General features: G+C 38.3%; 1 protein-coding gene across 1 annotated transcript in view; it reads right to left on the minus strand.

Annotated features, from left to right (window-relative positions):
* Window positions 1-7,589: 7,589 nt before the first annotated feature.
* LOC150080914 (F-box/LRR-repeat protein 8-like) overlaps window positions 7,590-20,694 on the minus strand; it is a 33,706-nt gene continuing 20,601 nt past the window's right edge. Inside the window, exon 2 of the mRNA XM_090380853.1 lies at window positions 7,590-8,831. Within this exon, the coding sequence (XP_090236979.1) occupies window positions 7,590-8,831 (1,242 nt within the window). The remainder of the gene's footprint in view (window positions 8,832-20,694) is intronic.

Consider the following 20,694-nt stretch of genomic DNA (forward strand, 5'->3'; position numbering starts at 1 on the left):
GAAGGAGGGAGAAGAGATGAGACCAGTCTTGAGTTTGACTGTGATGACGATTCTTCTTTCATCAACGAGCCACGTGAGCCTTGGGATGTCGAGTGTGTTGGCCACAGCGGTGGTTCGGAGCTGGGAAGGTAGGCTGAGCTTGCGGCAAGCCATTTCAGCAGCCAATACGGGGAGGAGAACACTGGTTTGGTGGTAGAGAGATGCCGATGTCCAGATCTCTGCAGCATAGAGAAGTGGGGGATAAACAATTGTTGAAATGCATCTGAGGATGGTGGATTTGTATGTCACATGTTGAAGGTGCTGCTTGCACCGTAATGCCACGAGATAGAGCCGGTTCTTGATGTGCGCGGGGAAGTCACAGGTGGGTCCAGCATGTTTGATAAAGAACACAAGGGATCTGTTCAAGTATCTCGAGTGGGGGAAGAAAGAATTTTGTCACTGTTTCCTTAAGAGTTACTAATAATTTATTTATTTATTAAAGCGGTCCCAGCCATCCTATGGCAACCCCGCTGTCAGTTACACGTAATTTAGCAGTACTCTGATATACTCCCTCTCTTTTTTGCACAAGTACAGGGAGAGAAAAACTGCCATGACCAAAAAAGATAGATATGAAAAAGCTGAGAATAATCAAATTACATAAAAGATAAATATACACATAATTAAATTTCAGACAAAGTCCAAACTTCATCGCAAAGGGCTACATCCGTTCAGAGTCTGTTGGGAAGCTAGCAGCACAAGGAGCCGCCGAGAACAGAAATGCCAGCACAAGTAGCTGACTCATGCCTCCACCAAAGCAAAGCCTTTCAGAACGATTCCACAGAACTTTAGGTAATTCGGCACTACACCATACCGCTTTACCAATCCAAGGCTTCCAGATGAAGAAGCGTCTTCCACCTAAGAAATACTGCCGCTGCAAAGGCTTCGAAAGCCAAGAAGTTCTTTTGTTTATCAACTAGAATCGTCTCGCAGCCTTCTGCCATAAGATTGAGATTACTCACCCAGATGCCAATTCAATTCGTAGATCGCTGTACTCCTCACAGTTGTTACATAATTTTCCCATGATGCTCTTTCGCCACAATGCAACTAGATCTTTCAGCGATTCCTAAATCATGGAACTTTGCATTAATCGAACCATGACCAGTCAATAAGAACACAGCTTGTAAGTTTGGTGCAAACTACCTGAACTTTATCTAGCCTGCATTTATATCTGGGAAAAAAAAATTGTGTAATCCGCCCCTCATCACAAACACTCCAATGCTCCTGCCAGACTTTTACCAGAGCGTCCAGGATTCTTGCCTTTTTCTTCCTGGGATCTGCCAAGATGTCCACCTCTATATTCAGAAAAGAACAGGGAATGCCACGGGACAAAGTAAGCCAACACACAATACATAAAATTCAATTAAGATCGATAGGCAATTTTCCAGTCACAATCTGCAAAGCGGGGGTCGAAACATTTTTGCATGCCAAGGAGCATTACTCTTTGAATGGAACATCCTAAGGAGCATTACTCTTTGAATGGAACCGAACTTTCTAGTAAATATTTTTCCACTTATAAGCGCTCAAACCAAATTGGTGCACCATACGTTACCATGAGGATAAATACACATTCATATAGCAAGTTCAGCGCCTTACCTTTTATTCCCCAGCCAACCCTAATGATTCAAGTAATCATCCCAATAAATATCCTCACCTTTTCTGATAGATATGTGAGTTGAGAGTGAAAGATCCGTCGAACATAATGCCTAGATATTTTAATTGCCTTGCCGATTTTAGGTTCGACCCATTCATTCTCACAACTGGGGATCTTCTACCCGAAAAATTACCACTGAAGATCAGTTTCCTTGTTTTGGTTCCTGATACAGTCAGTTTATGTAACCTATACCAGTTATTAAGTTTAAGAAACACCTGATGTAACCTTTTTCCTAGTTGCATCCGCGAATTTCCTTCAATGAGCAGCCCAAGGTCATCAGCATACGCCACCATCTTTGTATATTCGAAGTCCCTACGCAACAAGTCCTCCAGAACTAGGTTCCACATTAGCGGTCCAAAAATCGATCCTTATGGGCATCCCCTGGTCACCATGGAACCAAGGTACAATGGAACCAACCAACGACTTACCAGTCACTGTACGGTGCGTGAAGTAATCCTTTACCACCCTAAAGGTGTTAATAAGTGAAACAGTCTGTAAGACGCAACATCATAAGAACGCTGCTCCATTGAATGGAGTCAAAAGCTCCCTCCAAGTCAATAAAGATTCCAAGGACATACTTACTGTTCCAGCCTAATACTGTATATAGTTCCGCAATGCCCGAAGCACATCTTCTGTTCCACGACCTGGAGTAAACCAATATTGTCTGCCAGACCAGTGTAAGTTTTTTTCAGTATAATCAGTAATCCGTCTCGCCAGGATTCTTTCAAACACCTTTCCTAATCCAGGGAGGAGGGCAATAGGTCGATAAGAATTACTATTAAAAGAACACCAAACATACTTTTTTGTTTGAATGAATTAACTGCAGCAAAACCTTGAAAAATATTTTTTGTCATTATAAATTATCGCTATACACGTTTTGTGGTCATACGAAGACAGTGTGACAAGCTCATAATGAAAAGCACAAAACAACAACAGGTATATGGACCCGGGAGCGTGCTTCCATCTAGTGAGAAATGTTAAAATTACTACGAGACCTAAGGGAATCTATTTCCCTTTCCTATTTTTTTAAATTAATAATATAATGCTCAATTTTTTTTTTAAAATACTATTATATTTTTAAGATAAAAAGGAATGTAGAATTTTGCGTAAGCTCATGAGAAACTAAAACCCACCCACACATACAACATATTGTATGCGCCTGTTGTATGTACGTAAGTGCATACAACTATTGTATGTACGTGTGCATGTAATAAAATAAAGAATAGTAGGACTTTATAAAATAAAGGAAAGAACTTTTAGAGACTAGTAAGTTAGGTAATCAATTTTTAAATAATGACTTTTTTTTTTTAATAATGCGCGGGTCCACTTTAATAGACTGGCACCCACTCGCAGTAACTGACCCCGAACCCGACCCTCATTGTTTATACCCGTAACCCGCAAAAAATGATGTATTTTCATTTTTTATTTATTCTATTATTTTTTTCTAATCCTTCGACTAGGCGCATCATGGCCTAAGTTGTCCATGCGCCATAAAAATTCAATCCAATCATTATCCATAATTTTAAGCTTATTACATAAGAACGGGTCTGGATATGAATATACACATATTTCGTAATAATAATTTTAATAAACAGTACAAAATGAAAGCGCAGATCATTATTTATAACTATAATGGACTTAAATTACATAGTAAATTTAATTTTATCGTGATAAATACGATCCAAAAAAGTTAGTGCTCTTTTAAGCTACAATTTGTAGGAAAATTTTAATGATCTTCTTTTAGTTTTGTACTGAAAGATTTCATATTTAGTGTCTATGCAATTTCTAATTCTGCAATACTGGCTTTATATGGCCTTAGGTACTTGTGCTTTGTAATAACAAGATCATCATAAAAAAAGAAAAGCCGACCGGGCTAGCCAGGTGGGTAAAGTACATGCCTAGTAACACAAAGGTGTGTAAGGTGTATGTAGTGTCAGACGGCACCAGGGGTTTCCCCCATCGCGTAGTTTTCATTTTGGGTGTACCAGTTCACTGGAAATGCCAGAGATTTAAAAGTGTATGGATATTGTATATGTGTAGTGTCATATGCCGTTGTTCATCTGGTCGTTTAACCGCTGGACCCCTACTGAGGCCCAACGTTGCCCCACCTTCGCCCCGTGGAGGCAGACCAGGATCCCAGTAGACTTATATTTACTCTGGCAGGTCCTGCCACCTAATTTCCTGAGATTTCAGTGACTAGGACCTAAAAAAAAAAAAAAAGTAAATAAAGAAATAAAATAAAAATAAAACGATAAATAAATAAAATAATAATAAAAAAGAGAAATAAAAAAATAATAATAAAAAAATTATATTGTATTTATATTGCATGTATATAAAATGTGTATACAAGTACATATATACACACATGCACATATGTACACACAACGTGCATACACATGCCAACGTCAATCGTGGGGTTGACGTCGCTTGAGTTGTGTTTAAATTTAGGTGTGTGGGGCTTCGCTAGCGTTAAGATAGAGGGAGGAGCTGAAGACTGGGGGGGAGAAAGACAGAAGTATGGGGCCAATAGGGAAGACAGCCCCAAGTTTCAGTGTGGCATGCCCATGCCCCACCAGAGTAGAAATGAGGGTGGGGGACGAGAGAATCGTCTTCCCGGGGGAGTAGGGTTTAAAGGTGAAGAGGGCTAGGGTGCCCTCTTCAGGCTGCCGTGAGGCTTTGGGAGCTAGGCTGCAGTTTGTTGTCTCTATTCTTGTCCACTTGATTCAGGTTGGGACACTCATGGGGCAATCCCTGTCCTTTTTTTTTTTTTTTTTTCGTTCATTCTCTTTTCTTCTTTTTCCCTTCTTTTCTTTACTTTTCTGTTCATTTTCTTTTCTTCCACAGTTTTCTTTTCCAGGAGTTGTCTCTGTCTTATGCGATTTGTTTATGTTACTGTACTATCAGTCTCGATGCATGGCAATTAACACCCTTCTCTTTGTGAAGAGGTCCTGTGCATACTGGGAAAGCGCTCGGTACTCCTCTTCCGTGCCAATGAAGTGATGTTCAATTCCTTTGGGGAGGTAATGGATTTTCGTGATGAGGGTGCATTTGAGATCTTCGTATTGTGGGCAATTGTAAAGCAGATGGTCCCAGCTTTCGACCTCCCCGCACGTGCAATTTGGGTCATCGGCGAGGCCGAAACCGAGCAGTTTCTGGTTGAAGGGTCCATGTCCTGTGAGTAACGAGGTCAGGTGCAAGCCCGGGAAGACCCAACCCTGTTGCCTTGGCAGCCTTAATAGCAAGCTGTATAAACTTGGACTGTCTCCTTCCCCTCTTTGTCTCTGTGGAGGTGAAGAGGACGCAGATCACATCCTTTTGGAGTGTCACTATTATACCGACTTACGGAATGAACTACAACTCATTACTGGTTCTTATGACAGGGAGAATAAGCCTTCTCTGATCCAATCACAAGATGCATTTGAAGCTTTTAACTTATTTGCAACACGAGCATTTAAACGACGAGAGGAAACGAGAGCTGCTGTCCTGAGATAGCCTGAACCCGGATCAAGAGAAAGACTTGAACAACGACTGAAATTATCTCTGAAGACTTGAACAAGGACTGCATTATTTCTGAAGACTTGATCAAAGACTGATATTATTTCTGAAGACTTTCAGACTTTCACAAGAACTGCTAACCAGAAAGAATTCATAAATATAAAGCATTTCAATATTTCAAAGAAGCTTCAACTGCTACTTCCTGCATTTTGTCTCACGAACTTGAGGTGATACATCGTGATGGAAACTAAATCCTTATTGATTGGAATGACGAACCTACTGTGTTAGAAATCGTAAATAGTGTTTATAGTATGTAGTTTGACTCTAGTGCTTCAGCTGTGCCATACCATTGAATACCTATCTAACAATGAAATTAAGCGATTGCTGCAACTACCGAACCTTCTTCTGGTCCGTTGTAGAGTTCTGATATGCCTTTGTTCTAACAGGATTTCCTATCAAACGATGGGAGTGCCAAAGAAATCTTCAACGTTGAAAGAGCTACCCTTGAAGCTGAAGGATCTATTGAGGATGCGCCTAGACATCTCCTAATCCTGCTCACAGGATAGGAATTGCTAATCCTAAATTAGGATAGGATTGCACCGCGACATGTGGTTTCTACAAAGGCTGAAAATTGCCTCCACCTGTTTTTTTTTTTTTTTTTTTTTTTTTTTTCACTTTTATCTTTTCTCAATTTCTCTTAACTTCCTTTTATTACGGCGGGTCCCTTCTCTGACCCCCCGCTGCACTTCTTTCCTTCCGCACCACCCTAACTTTTCCAGCTATTTTTATTTATTTATTTTATTATTTTTGTTTTATTTTATTTTACTATTATTATTTTATTTATTTATTATTTTATTTTTTTTATTATTTTTTATTATTATTATTTTTTGTTCTCCTAACTTTGCCTATCCTGGAACTTTGTTTCGGTATAGACTAGCATGAAGGTAGAAGATCCTGGCCGCCTCCACGTGGCGGGGATGGGGGGTGGGAAACTGTGACCAGGTGTTGCTGCTTCCCACTTGCTAAGAGCCAGGTACCGGCCGACTACATAACAACAGAACACATCATAACATTTACACACCCAACACACTAAATACAAATGGCCGGTTCTGGCGTGAGCCTCAAAACAAGAAGTAGTAGCGGCTAATGGGGGAAACCCTGGGGTCCGCCACAACAACACATGAATATCCCCTGTTGCCTTGGGCATATTTTGTTCAGTTCTGGAAAGAATTTACGAGTGATCTCGCCCTTTGTCGTCTCTGTCCATCTTTGCTGCCACTTCTGAAGGAGGTAGGTCTGTAGTCGTGCTCTTTCCGTTTTTTGACTGCTTGCTGGGTTGATTGTGAAGCTCGTGTGGTTGTCAATAGGATGGTCCTATGTGTCATGTCCAGGATTTTCTTGTTGGTTACCAGTGACGTTTGGGTGTACCATACTGCAGCTGCGTAGATTATTGCTGGTGGCGGGTTCGAATCCCGCCTCGGGCTTGGATCAGAGTAAAATGCAAAAACTTTGGGAGGTGCATTATGGCCACAGAAGCCGATACGCCAACAACTAACGAAAAAAAAAGAAATTTCGGAAATCGAAAAAGGACGTCTATTTTTTTTCTACTTTCCATGTCTGGCAACGCGATACTGAGAGAGGGGGGGGGGGGAGAAAAAGAGAGAGTTTAAAAATAATCATTTTAAATCTATAAAACTAATTTGTACCTTTTAAGTGATTGTATACAATTTTTAAAGATATCAGTAGTAGAGTAACGTTGCGTGTAATTTAATTTACATAATAAAACCATGAGCATTACTTAGAAAAAAACTAATAAAACAGTTACTTCAGGAGTAAATATCAATTTTTGGTATTATTGTATTAAATTATTTACATTCAGAAACTGGAACCGCACTGGGGTAACCAGCGAGCAACCTACCCGAGCGCTCGTGGGCAGCACAGTTAGTATAATCACCGTCGAAACCCGGTTTCGATACCGAGTCGAAAAGACCCGAGTTCGAATGCGCATCAAAATCGTGCCATTCGTCAACGTCGCGAGTATTTTCATCTGACTTTTTTCACAACGTGACAGTTAGTTTGTCTCAGGGGAGAGCAGCATGGTGTGTTCTCCAGAAAATAGCAAACCGACTACAGAACATATGCAATTTAAAGACATTTATATACGTCGTAATATGGCCTAAATTGCTGATGCACCTAAGAATTCTCAACAACCAATTAACCAATCCGACCCGAAGCAGGACTAGTGCGGATACTGGAAAACACTTTATTTTCTAACTGGCAAGGTGGTATAAAGAGTCTTCTTTTCATGTAAGCAAAATCTTTTCACAAATAAAAGGGCACTTCAGTTTTATAATTTAACACACATAAGGAGAAAATATTTATTAAATATTTCATTATACAAACCCTATAATTTCAATTTTTGTTTGTAGTTATCATCTACAATAGACGATGCTAAATCTTGACAGTAGCTGTAATCAAAGAATTCATCTTCAACCCATGACATCTGATATGATTTAAGAGTATATGTTCCTCTTTCCTTCATTAGCGGATGATCAGCTAGTATGGAGTCCACAACCTCCTGTCGCAGCAAACAAAAAACATGAAGTGACCGCAGCCTGTGACATCTCCTAGACAATTCCATTAAGGATTCCTCCAGATGGTCACTGTGTGCAGTTTGCAAAATGACTATTTCTAAATAATCATGGAAGCATTCAACAGCATAATCCACTTCCTGAAGCACAATCACTTTTTCTCTTTCCAACCACAAAACACTGCAGGGAATTTGTGGTTTCATAATGATGGTAACAACCTTCCTAGGGCAGGTAGAATCGAAATGCAAAGAAACTCTTAAGTCAGGTAGTGCACTGGCCACTGTAGCCCAAGCAGAAGATGGAAGCTTGTCGGAATCACTATCATGGGTATATTTTTCAAGTCGTGAGCACTTTATAGATAGATGTTGCATTCTTTTTACTCTGGATATGGCAAACAGAACATCTTCTGATAGACTGCTCATCATCACTCTCAGATCCTGAAGATTAGGACACAGTTCCACAAGCTGAAGCATGCTCTCAGGATATATCTCGCATACCAAAGTGTCGTTCTGAATATTTAGAAACTGAAGAGAGGGGTGGTTAGTAGACAGTTTATGTATGAAAGAATCCCACAACAGCATAGGGAACTTGGCTAGATCTATATGTTTTAAAGTATTAATGACATTCACCTCTCCAGATGGTCGGTCAATGAGGCACTCTACTTCTTGTACAAACTCTTGACCACCATAGAACAAAGGATTCTTACCAGTACAGATTATTGTGAAATGTGTGATCCGCCTTTCCAATGAATTGCTGAGTAGACGGATAAGAGTTATTGCAGTGTTCCTGTTCGTCTCCTGAGTCTGATCCACTTCAATGACCACCCTCTGTATGGAAACACCATGACGCCGAACACACTGTAACCACTTACGGTCTTTTGGTGTACTTATCTGAAAGCGACAATACTTCCAGTTTCTGGGGAGATGGTAGATATGTAGCCAAGATTTGCAGCTTAAAGCAGCACAACAGCGTTCTTCCAGGTTCAGATAAGAGAAGAATCGTAAAACGATGTCTTCTGGGAGGGAATCAAATCCATCAGGTCTCCAATAAGTCATCTGAAATATAATCAAAAACTAAAATTATTTCATTTATTATAATACCTTTTGTTGTTCTTTGGTCTCTCCCTTTCTCTCACTCACTTATCTTCCTAAGTTTGCCTTTCTGTCAATGCCTGTTATACAAGGACTGGTATAAATAAACAAACAAATATTCTGTCATGTGTATGTTAATTAACACAAGAAAAAGGCTACTCACTGAATGTTAAATTCAAAACTTTCATTGTTATGACCAAACCGTTATTTAAAAGCATAGATTTTCAAAAGTCTTGAATGAATTGGCAAAAGGGCATTACAAAGTGGCCAGTTAGCAAGAGTGGAGACGAGCAATGAATCTTTTTTCCTCAACAAATCCCCCAATGAACAATTTCGTGCTGACTTATTCTCACAGTTTGCATCGTGTAGGGTAGGTATGCTGTTATAGCAATGCATGTCAGTAATGCAGCCGGAAGAAGCAGCATTATATTACTAGAATGATCAATTTTGCAAAGCCCATAACTATTCTTAAAATATAAAAGCCATAAAATCAAGCGTCATAGGTAAAAAAAAAAAAAAAACAGTCAGGCATAAAAGTTATTTATTATTTATTTTATTTTTCTCAAACAAAAAATACATAGTTCCAATGAAAACGGTCACGATCCCATAATTAAGACGTTACCGCGATGTAGAAAAAGGAGAAAGCACTTTTATGTTATTAGGTTGCACTGCGTGAAATAGAGTAAAGCCAACATATGCTGCAAGGAGACAGCTTAAACAAATCACCATTTGTTTTACGAAAATAATTACAGCTTTCTGCCATTTGCAAGCACTCAAACATACCTGTTCAAGATAAACTCATTAACATGATTAGAACATCCACAAGTTCGAAAGGAAGTTGTGGGGAATACGTCATCCATCTATCGTTCGGGCCAGCAACTCTGACTTTTAACGCATGAATGATTCTTGATTAAGAGGCCAGATCAAAACAGTATTATTTTTCGGCAAATGCATAGTTTTTATTTTACCATCTCTGGATACGAGTGAATCAGCAAACGGATGAGCTGGTCAGCTATCCAAAAGCCCTAATGCTGTTGCAAGCTTTTCTTTATCAGTTTCTTGAGTACCAATGAAACAAAATTGCCTCAAACTTTTGAGGTATTTAAGGCTTTGAACGGATTGAGCAAATTCAGTGCTGATGGTGTTCTTCCTTTTGCTCAGACTACATGCTTAAGGGGGCAGAAATTCAAATTGAGAAAGGATGGTTGCAGGAGAAGTGTGCGGAGGTTTGCATTCAACTAGCGGGTGGTTGATTATTGTAACAAATTTCTCTATTGTTGTGCAAGTGGGCAGTTTGGATGAATTCAAATAAGAACTAGATTAACTATTGGAGGGGATGCACAGGTGATGTGGGAAGTTTTTTTTTTTTTTTTTACCTGACGCTATATTTTCTTGTATCATTTCCCACTACTAATAATAAACCCACTCCATTTAAAAAAAAAAACACTTTTTAAATGTAATAATATTAGAGAATAATTACCACCTTGGATCCGTGCTTGGTTCCCAGCTGTATGTACTTACTGCTGGTAAGAATAAAGCGCCAGACAGAACACCTCCTTGCGCGAGGCCTGCAGTTAAGATACACTGCTGGATGGTGTGTTCGTGTTCTTGGTTTTGTAATGATTGTCCTCATAAAAATGCTTGTCAGGTATCATTATGGGTCACCATAAAAACTGTAGTGTTTATTAAGCGTATAGAGAAGTGATGGAATGCTTATGGCATCGAAAGCAGTCTGAATGTACAAGCAATTAACTACAAGCTCGGATATTTGGTTCAATGCCTGCACTACGGCATTGATGATGATTGAAATTTTATTTAGTAGTAGTTTTATTTCCCTCCGTTCGCGCAGCGAACCCGTGGAGGTCACGTCCATGATTTGGGACGAGACAGTTGGTAGTAATAGTTTCTCGAGAATTTTTAACAGACTGGAAGAAGAAAAAATCGGCAAGCCTGTAGTCCTGTGTAGCAATTTCTTGATTTGTGCGTTGGACAGGTTCCTAAAAATAGCCGTGTAAACTAAAAACGAGCCACTAAGAGGATCCTCCTTTCAAAATAATGGAGTGGGCTCATCTCCTCAATTATTTGAGAGTTTTAACTCTAAATGGCACGTGTATATGTAAAGGGCAGCTCCTAGAACTAATGTTCGAATCTGTTGTCTGTGAAGAACAGTATCACTGAAAAAGGGCCAAATATGTGATTAATGTGGGCTTGTGTGTATTGTGTTGTTCTGGTTACTTGGCTACCCAGAAGCATCACCTCTCCATAGTATCCCTTGGCTACCCTAGAGAGGTAATTGTGGGTACTGGTCCACACTATGGGAACGTGGGCCAGTCCCGGTAGAACACTTACTATTTCAAATACTAGTCTCTGACCCACTTGATGTTGCCAAAAGGCAGGCCAGATTCCGCTAGAAGCCAACTAGAAAGGAGTTAAAAAAAAAAAAAAAAAAAAAAAAATCTCGTGGTGTTGATAGGAAAAAAAAAACCCCGATGGACACGCTTACCCAAGAAGATCTAACAGCTTCAATGCATTGAAACTCCTTTGCATAAAACGGTATATTTTAATAATCAGAGCAGATATGCCAATACTGTTAAGTATATGAGATTGTTCCATTTAACTGTAATTTCCCGAGAACATATTCTAGTAATATAGCTTCTTATCTTCCACGAAGATAAAGGACAGTACAAATGTCCTACAATTTTCAATGCGTTGTAATCTTCTTTATGTAAAGAAATCATTTTATTAATGAAAGTTAGTACTCCAATACTGTTAAATGAATCAAGCTTAGAAATGTTTCCAGTGACTGTAGTATTCCTGAGAATGTCTTCGATTAGTATAAATTCCTGGCTTCCATAATGATTTCCTGTAATTATGTAATAAAACGACCATTGAAACTAAAATTCAAAATCAGTGTCTTCAAGAGAAGTAAAATGCACAGTATTTCTGCAGGAATTAAATCGGCATAGCAAATCAGAAGCCATCTAGACTAAGGCGTTGAGTAAGATTAATTTATTATTACATGCACACTTCATATTACACACAGGTAGTCGTAAGGAAATATGAGGAAGAGATAGCATTCAAATGATCACGCTTTATAATATTAGTGTAGGTAATGATCAGGTTATATAAAGCTGTTTCAAGATCCTGATAATAAGTATACTATAGCAAACTTAATTATTGATTCTCAAGGGTCCTCTTTAGGATAGTACATAATAACTGTAAAGAGAACAGTATTATGACTTACACGTTGAAACAACATAATAGAAGAGCTATGTACAATCAGTGTTATGAGATTAAGAATCTTATGTTATAGTCGCATGCATAATTCCAAGTAGAATTTGAAAAATAATTATTAATTAGTTAATCTGAAAACACTAATCACTAAAGGTTCCATGCACTGCTATTTCATTCTGAGCTCAAAAATTATTAGTCATAATTTACATGCACAGTTTCAAGCAAGGTAATGGAGCGGAAACCATTAATTAACTGACCCGCAGAAACTTACCAAAACTGAACCTTGTAGCAAAATACATAAATAAATGAAAACCAGTCTTCCAATGTGATCAATAATTTGTAACTGCGTATCACCAATTAAAATCCAAGTTACTAGGATTCTACTAAAGGTTTTAAAGTGTAGTTGATAACTATTGCTTAATTCAAATATTTTCCTAAGTATTTCTTCACAGGTGTGTAAATCAAAACAGTAATCTTAACATATTCGTCGGATAACAACACCAGAATAATAATTAGGGTAGATTAGAATGCTTAGTGCATATGCCATTAGGTGTCACCATTACTCCGATTGTTGTTAGCTGAATTTGTTGATGCAATAACTCCAAGGGTATTAGCAATAGCATTTGCAGGATTATGAATCAATGTTAATCTTCGTAAGAATACAATAAGTGCAAAATCTTGTAAAGCTACCAATTTCTCTTTATTTTCAATTAGCAGGAATTCCTGACCAGAAGATAAATAACCCACAGAATAAGTCAACACCTGGCGTAAATCAATATACAAAGAGCATTCATATAAAATATGGTTCCAATTTTCTTTGAAACAACATAGAAAGAGATCAGTATGGGAAAGACGAGCTGATGCAATATGTCGTTGAGGGACCCGTGACCTGTAAGAATAAGAGACAAATGCATGCTCATTGAGAACCACTTTTGGTTTTGTTTATTTAGACGATACGTAACTTCAAGGATAAACTGGTTGGTGACCAAACCATTTGGAGAAGTGTCCTATTGGGACTGCCAAAAGTTAATCGGCTCGTTTAAACACCTCTTCTTTTCCCTTTTAACACCAGTTGGGTGTTAATGGTTAACCCAAGTATTTCCGTGAGTTTTTTCTCCTAATCCTATAACTGAGCCCTCTGTATTTAACTTACAAGTCCAATTATAAAGTAGTGCCGCAGTATATACGGTTCAAAGAGCTTCGACAATTTTTTTTTTTTTTTTATGAAAAACCCCAAACACGAAAGGTATCAAAACCTATAGTACTTAGTACCGTGCGTGGGTTGAAGGAGAAGTATGGGGGGGGGGGGGATGCCGGAAACTTGGTTATAGAGACTAAACATGGGTTTCACCACTTCAAGCCTCCAATAAGCAAAGTGGTGGTATTTCACCGGTTGATGAAAGTCATCTACCACCTTTACTAATAACATTGTTCGTTGTATTGTAAGGGAGGCTATACACGTTCAGTTAAAATGCACAGTTTAACTGTAAAAAAAAAAAAAAAAAAAAAATGAACTGAGCGTTTAACTGTTAGTATTCAACTGAACTATTAGCAGAAGCATACGATGCAAGGAAGCAAGTTTAATAGCATCAGACAAAAAAAAAAACCTCCCATTTCACCCATCACTCCAATCGTTTGTCGAGTTCTGCTCTGAATTTATTTAAGTTATTGACCTCCACTACGACAGATGGACGTTTGTTCCAACTATCAACCACCCGCTGGATAAAGGTAAATTTCTGCACATCTATTCTACAATTTTCTTTCTTCAATTTGAATTTATGTCCCCTCAGGTGAGTAATCCGAGCAAGAGGAAGAATTCCCTCAGCATTGAGCTTGCTCAAGCCATTCAAGGCCTTATACACCTCAATTAGATCACCTCGCAGGTGCCTAGTCTTCAGAAGCTGCAATTTGCAGAACTTAATCCTTTCTTGGTAACACCAACCCTTTGTTTAACACACCAATCTCGTTGCCCCTCTCTGTACTCGTTCCATCAGCTCTACATCTTTCCTAAAATGAGGCCTCCATACCTGTATGCAGTACTCAAGGTGTGGCCTAACCATTGCCTTATACAAGGGGACAACAATCAACCCCTTATCCCTGCTAGCAAAATTTCTGTATATCATTGACAAAACACCATGAGCTACTCCTGCTGCCTGTCTGCACTATTACCCCCAGGCCCTTTTCATTCTCCACTACCTTGAGTGTAGTACCACCCAGTTGATACGTTATTCTGAGGTTACTGCTACCCATATGCAGTACTTTACATTTGTCAATGTTAAAATTCAGTTGATAATAAATGTTTTTAAATGCATATCGGTCACAGAGAATAAAGTTATAATACTGAAGTAAAGACGCTAATCAATATCCATATGAAAAACGGCTTTAAATGTGCAGACTGCAAAGCTTGGCAAAATATATCTTGGGGCAGGGGACCTAATTGCAGTAGTATAAAGCGATGAAGAGATCAGAAAGAAAATCTAAGTACATTTTCATTTTAAAAATGAGAACTAGGGGTTATAAAATCTTAAGAGGATAGCAAACTAATTCTGCCCCAAACAAGATTTGCGAATGGGGCCCCTGTGTCCGTTATAAACTCCCAAAGAGTAGTTGGGCCCTTTGCAGTGGCAGACTTAGAATATGGCAATTTTCCCATTTTCCAAGGAAATAACAAAGGGACTGGATCTCATTGGAAGTTTAACTTCGGGCGAATGTTATAGTTCATTGGAATAAATTACCTACCAGTGGTCGAGGTAGAGAGTTTTGTAAAGTTCAAAGTGGACCTAAATGGCCACTTTTGGGAGATTGGGGAAAGTTTTTCCCTTTTTTTTTTTTTTTTTTTTTTTAAATGATGCAGAAATTTTCATTTGCCCATCAAAATACTAAATAAATTAATATTAAATGCTACGTAAATTCTTATTTAATGCTGTTATTTTTCGTTGTTTTTTATTTTATACTTTTAGTTTTTATTTCATGGTATATTTGAAATCATTAAATTAAAAATATATACATATATATATTTTTTAATCATATTTTCTTTTAGACGTTTTTACTTTTTAAAAAAAATTGTTAAATGTAAGGAAAATTAAGTCAATAAATCAGGTTATAATTAAGCAGTTTTATATTTTCAAAACAGAAATATATATTGTTACATAGAAAATTAGTTAGCAATCAAATACGATTAATTATTAATATCAAGTTAAAATTAAGGAAAATATAATTTACACAATTCACAGTAAATGAGCATTAGACTGACTTACAGATTGATTAAAAATTCTGACAACCCAAATATCAGTATTTAAAATGTACTAATTCTTTTACCGGTCATGCAATCAAGTCATAATAATAATGATTAAAATTATAATTAATGTTGAAAATGTCGACCTTCGTCTCGAATACATGCACTGACTCTTTTCATTATATTCCTAATATAAACCACAGTGGTTCACATCTGGTGAGTATGGGCTTGGCACACCCAGGGTCCTCAGCTGGATATCATCATTCTTCTTCTCTCTTTCTGTGTAACTCAAATTTTTTTTTTTTTTTTTTTTTTTGCTGGTGCAGCAAAAGCCTTAGGCTTCCTTGCACCATATGGCTAATGATAATAATAACAACATCTTTAGCAATGCTAAAACAGGATTATCACATGATGGCTTTTGTCTTGAACAAACTGGCACGGGTGAGTATGTAAATATAACCGAACAACCAATATTTTGCATGCGGTAGTATACAGTATTGATACCGATGTGGTTTTGTAAAAATTGAGTATGATTACCGAAATGTGAAATTAAATCATCCTGTGCAATCTACACGCAGAAGCCGGAAACGCCTAAATCGAAAAATGACGGTATATGCAAATTAGTTTTAAGCGACAGTTAAATTTAAAAAAATAATATACATATTTTTGTTTTGATATATTATCTACTTTTATAAGCCAGTTTCTTGAGCAAAACTTTAGATGTCGAGATCATTCAAGATATGAAAATCTGGTTGAGAATTTCCTAAAAAATAATAATAAAATAAATAAATAAAACCCCTACTATGAAGCCATGAACAAAACATCCGCAGAGTGGAGGATTTAAATAAATTGATCAAGTTACAGAAAATTCGGAATGACCTTAGGATGGTGTGCACATTCCTAGTCACGCAGGTTGTATTACTGTTTAACCGCTTCTCCCTCTTCTAGTTTTCTTGGTACTCCTCCTCACCATTTCTTTTGGATAACAACTGCATGCGCTTCACATGTATTCATTTATTCTTTTTTAATTTGGCTAAAATAACAAATCTGAGTAACTTACGAAAATATAAGTTGCGAACTGGCTAACAATTCATTTATACGTATCAGATCTAGCACATACTGTACTTCGATTGTAGTGACATGGAAACTTCCACACATGAGCGTTCGTATAACTGTACCTCCCTAAAACAAGGTTCCAGCAAACTACTAAATATAATCTCTTCGCTGTCAGCTATATATAACATCTGTTCCTTGTTTAAACGGTGCTTTAATGTAACAAACAGTATTCTGTATAAGCAAATACAGTACAAGTCCGATAACCTGGCATCTCGTTTTCTGGAAAATCCGCGTTTGAAAGGGTGGGTCAGCAGGGTTATTAGAAGAAGTCCGATAAGACAGCATCTAAGAGAATGCGGAGGACGTCGGATTAACTCCTAAAAAGCAAAAATGGCCAATCGAAAGATAATTATTAAACAACTAAACGTACTGAGGACAGAGATAAAAATAATAATAAAGACCAGGCCAGGTTTTAAAATGATTTAATGCTAAATGCAGGTATGTCGATATCTTGGGGCAATGAGTATTGAAAAGCAAAGATGTTTTATACAGGAGAAGGCTTAACCGATAAGTGTGGGTTCTCTGATTAACCTTAACTACTTTGTATTAAGGAATTTTAAAGTTTCGCATCTCAGCAAGCGAAAATCAACTGATACTGCTGGAAAATACGACCAATTTTCAGGGATTTTCTTAACCTAGATGACCATCATTTCATCATTGTATATAATAGTCTATGGTGGCACCTACACAAGTGTCCATCTCCACCATATATTTTATATTAAATGGAACATCTACAAAACTGGCCTGTAATTATGCGTTTGCATGTGTATTAAATAATGTATATAAAAAAAAAAAAAAAAACAGGCCACTCTGCCGCCAGGGGGGTGTTTTCCACCTGGTTCCCCCATCCTTAGACTCCTAGAGCCAGACCTGGGTCTACTTTACTAACTGTGCATTAAGCACCAACTCTGCTCCCAATGGATGGAGGTGCAATACCATTGGGAGCCATCACCAGCACCCCCTGGCTGCCCACATCGGGAAGAAAAAATAATAATAAATAAATTAAATTAAATTAAAAGAAAAAAAAAACCTCGGTGAACAGATGTTCATGGCCACAAAATGGCCAAAATGAGTTTTAAGGCCTAAAACTCTGGCAATATATATACAGGGTGTCTCGAAAATATTGGTACAAACGTTTAGGGGAGGTAGTAGTAGTAGTAGTGGCATGTGATGCAAGAAAGCAAATGTATGAGCTTATGCAGCATCAGCCAAAAAAAAAAAAAAAAAAAAAAAAACACACCATTCCCTCCAAATGCCTGTCCAGTTCCTCCTTAAATTTATTCAACCTATCAACTTTCACAACGACAGATGGAAGTTTGTTCCAGCAATTAACCACCCGCTGGCTAAAGGCAAATTTCCGCACATCCAATCTACATCTGTCTCTTCTTAATTTGAATTTATGCCCCCTTAGGTTCGTAATCTGAACAAGTGGAAGGATCCCATCAGAATTCAGCGTGCTGAACCCATTCAAGGTAGGTAACATCTAAAGGAATGTGAATCGCATAGGAACCCATAACCGGAAACGTCAGCGTAAGTCGGTACATGCGCTGTTCATCAATTTGCGGAAGGGAAAATTTCTGGTTTACTCATTCAAGCAGTAGTCTACGCACGAAGAGCATGCATCGATATACGAACTGTAAGCTGGCAGACATGCACCTAGTGTATGGATTAGCAGAGGGCAATGGACGAGCCGCTCAACGAATTTCTGCAGAATGCTTCCCAGACAGACATGTACCGAACCACCGTTTGTTTGTGCGCATGCATCAAAATTTGTGCGATTATGGGTCATTTAGAGGTAACAGTAGTGCGAGCAGACCACGTTCGACACAAACTCCCGCCATGGAAGAAAGTTGAATGTCGTCCAGAATAATCCTACTACCAGCACACATGCCACTGCCTCAGGAGTGTCTCGTTGCAGTGTACAGCGTGTCTGGCACGACGATTCCTTACACCACTTTCATCCCCAAAGGGTTCAGTTACTGCTCCCCCAAGATCATCCTGCACGTGTGGCTTTTGCGCAGTGGTTTCTCCAAGAAAGTGTTCAAGACTTGAATTTTTCAGCCTATGTTTTTTGGTCACGAGTGTTATTTCACTCGGGAAGGCTTATTCAATCAGCACAATGCTCATGTGTGCACCCCCTGCGGCAGACAGACATGGACCCGTTGCAATAAATGTGTGGGCAGGTATGGTCGGCGACTGCTTAGTCGGCCCATACCTGTTACCATCCCGCATGAACTCCGCTAAATATCGGATCTTTCTTGAACAAGTTCTACCAGAGTTACTTGATGATGTTCCAGCAAATGTGAGATGCAACATTTGGTTTCAACATGACAGGGCGCCTGCCCATTATGGAATGGGTGTTCGTGACCATTTTTAACAGGCGTTTTGGGCATTGATGGATTGGCTGTGGTGGACCCGTTGCCTGGCCCCCCACGCTCACCTGATTTATCGAGCCTTGATTTGTTTCAGTGGGGGCCCTCAAATCTATCATGGATGAATCGCCTGTGGAGATGGAAATGGATCTCGTGGCGAGACTCGTCTGTGCTGCTGCTACAGTTAAAGAAACTCCAGGTGTGTTCGACCGTGTCCGCCAATCCATGCTGTGTTGGTGTCACGCATGCATCATGTCTCATGGTGGAACCTTCGAGCATCTGTTGTAACATCATTAAATGCATCCATCTCATACTCCATTGTTAATATTATGTCAAATAAATGTTTGCCGCTAATTACTGTCTTGTGTCATTTCTGCTTCTCGTGCCTCTGCTACTACTTTCCCATGACGTTTCTGGTTATGGGTTCTTATGCAATTCACATTCCTTTAGATGTTACCTATCTCCCCTAAACGCTTGTACCAATATTTTTGAGACACCCTGTATATATAAAGACAGTGAAAAACTCCGCCATGTTTAGACAATGTGCTTTAAGAATAGAACAAAAAAAAAAAAAAAAAGAATTGTTTAATATATCACATTCATATGTTTGAAGTACAATTCAGCAGTACTGCAATAAAATGAATCAAGAGCCAAAGGCTTAACAATCAAATTTTATTGAAATTCTTTCTGTCTTAATCATATTTAATCAATAAAAATCTTTACACGTTTTGTTGTTTCACATCTAGACAGTTTAATCATCTCACCCAATAACCATTAACATAACGAGGCACCTCAAAACTTTCCAATCTTCTAATATCATTTAATTTCCATGTATATCGGTACTATACAGTAATATATTCCATACTAGACGTCCTACCTATAACATGTAATATATTCCATACTAGACGTCCTACCTATAACACGTAATATATTCCATACTAGACGTCCTATCTATAATACGTAATAATTCCATACTAGCGACACTAGATTAGCTGCCAGTGACTGGCATCCTAGGCAAATCATGAAGTGAGTTCCCCCAAAATTCCAAGGGAAGTATAGGCTGAGGTCAGAGTCCTAGGCAACTGCCTAGTTAGCCTAATGATAGCACTGGCCCTGCTTAAACCAATTCCCAGTCTTCCACATAATATTGTTCTTTGCTTCTCAAGAGCTTCTTTACCCATTGCTGTTAGTGTTCTTATTTCTGCTCTTTGCTTCTGTTGCCACTAGGCTTCCCAAATATCTACACTAGCTCACCTGTTTTATTTTCTCTTCCTATTTCATTATTTAGCTGAAGCCTTTCTTTTCTCACTTATATAATCTTTATCTTGTGAATATTTACTCTTATCGCAAACCTATCACAACTTTTCTTTAGTCTACTAACACTCAACCTTTTTCCCCAATCCCCAACCACATACAATTCTCCATCATCCATATTTACTTTATCAAATGTCTCTTTAACCATTTCTTTTACATATATATCAAATAAAGTTTTTGGGAACGGACACCTATATCTCATACCTTGTGCTATCTTTACACTTTCAGTGTCATCTTGTCTTATCTTAACTATTAAATTTTAATCCCCAGTATAACCTACTAATCATTCTTCTGTTAGTCCAGCTCACTCCTATCCTTTCCAATATCGTTTTCGACAATTTAACCTAGTCTACCCTATCAAAAGCCTTCTTCAAATCTATAAAAAATATAGATATCTTGGTTCACTTCTAGATGTCTTTCCATCAACATTCTCATCACAGTCCTTGTTTCCTCCCAAGCTTCCCAAAACAAAACTATCCTTCTCCCACGTTTTCCTCTCTCCTCCTTATTTCTTTTACTTATATAATATCGGTGTAAAAACACAATAGACAACTCT

Source organism: Mastigoproctus giganteus, chromosome 9, assembly GCF_048544385.1.
Source record: "Mastigoproctus giganteus isolate SK-2022 chromosome 9, ASM4854438v1, whole genome shotgun sequence".
Classification (NCBI taxonomy): domain Eukaryota; kingdom Metazoa; phylum Arthropoda; class Arachnida; order Uropygi; family Thelyphonidae; genus Mastigoproctus; species Mastigoproctus giganteus.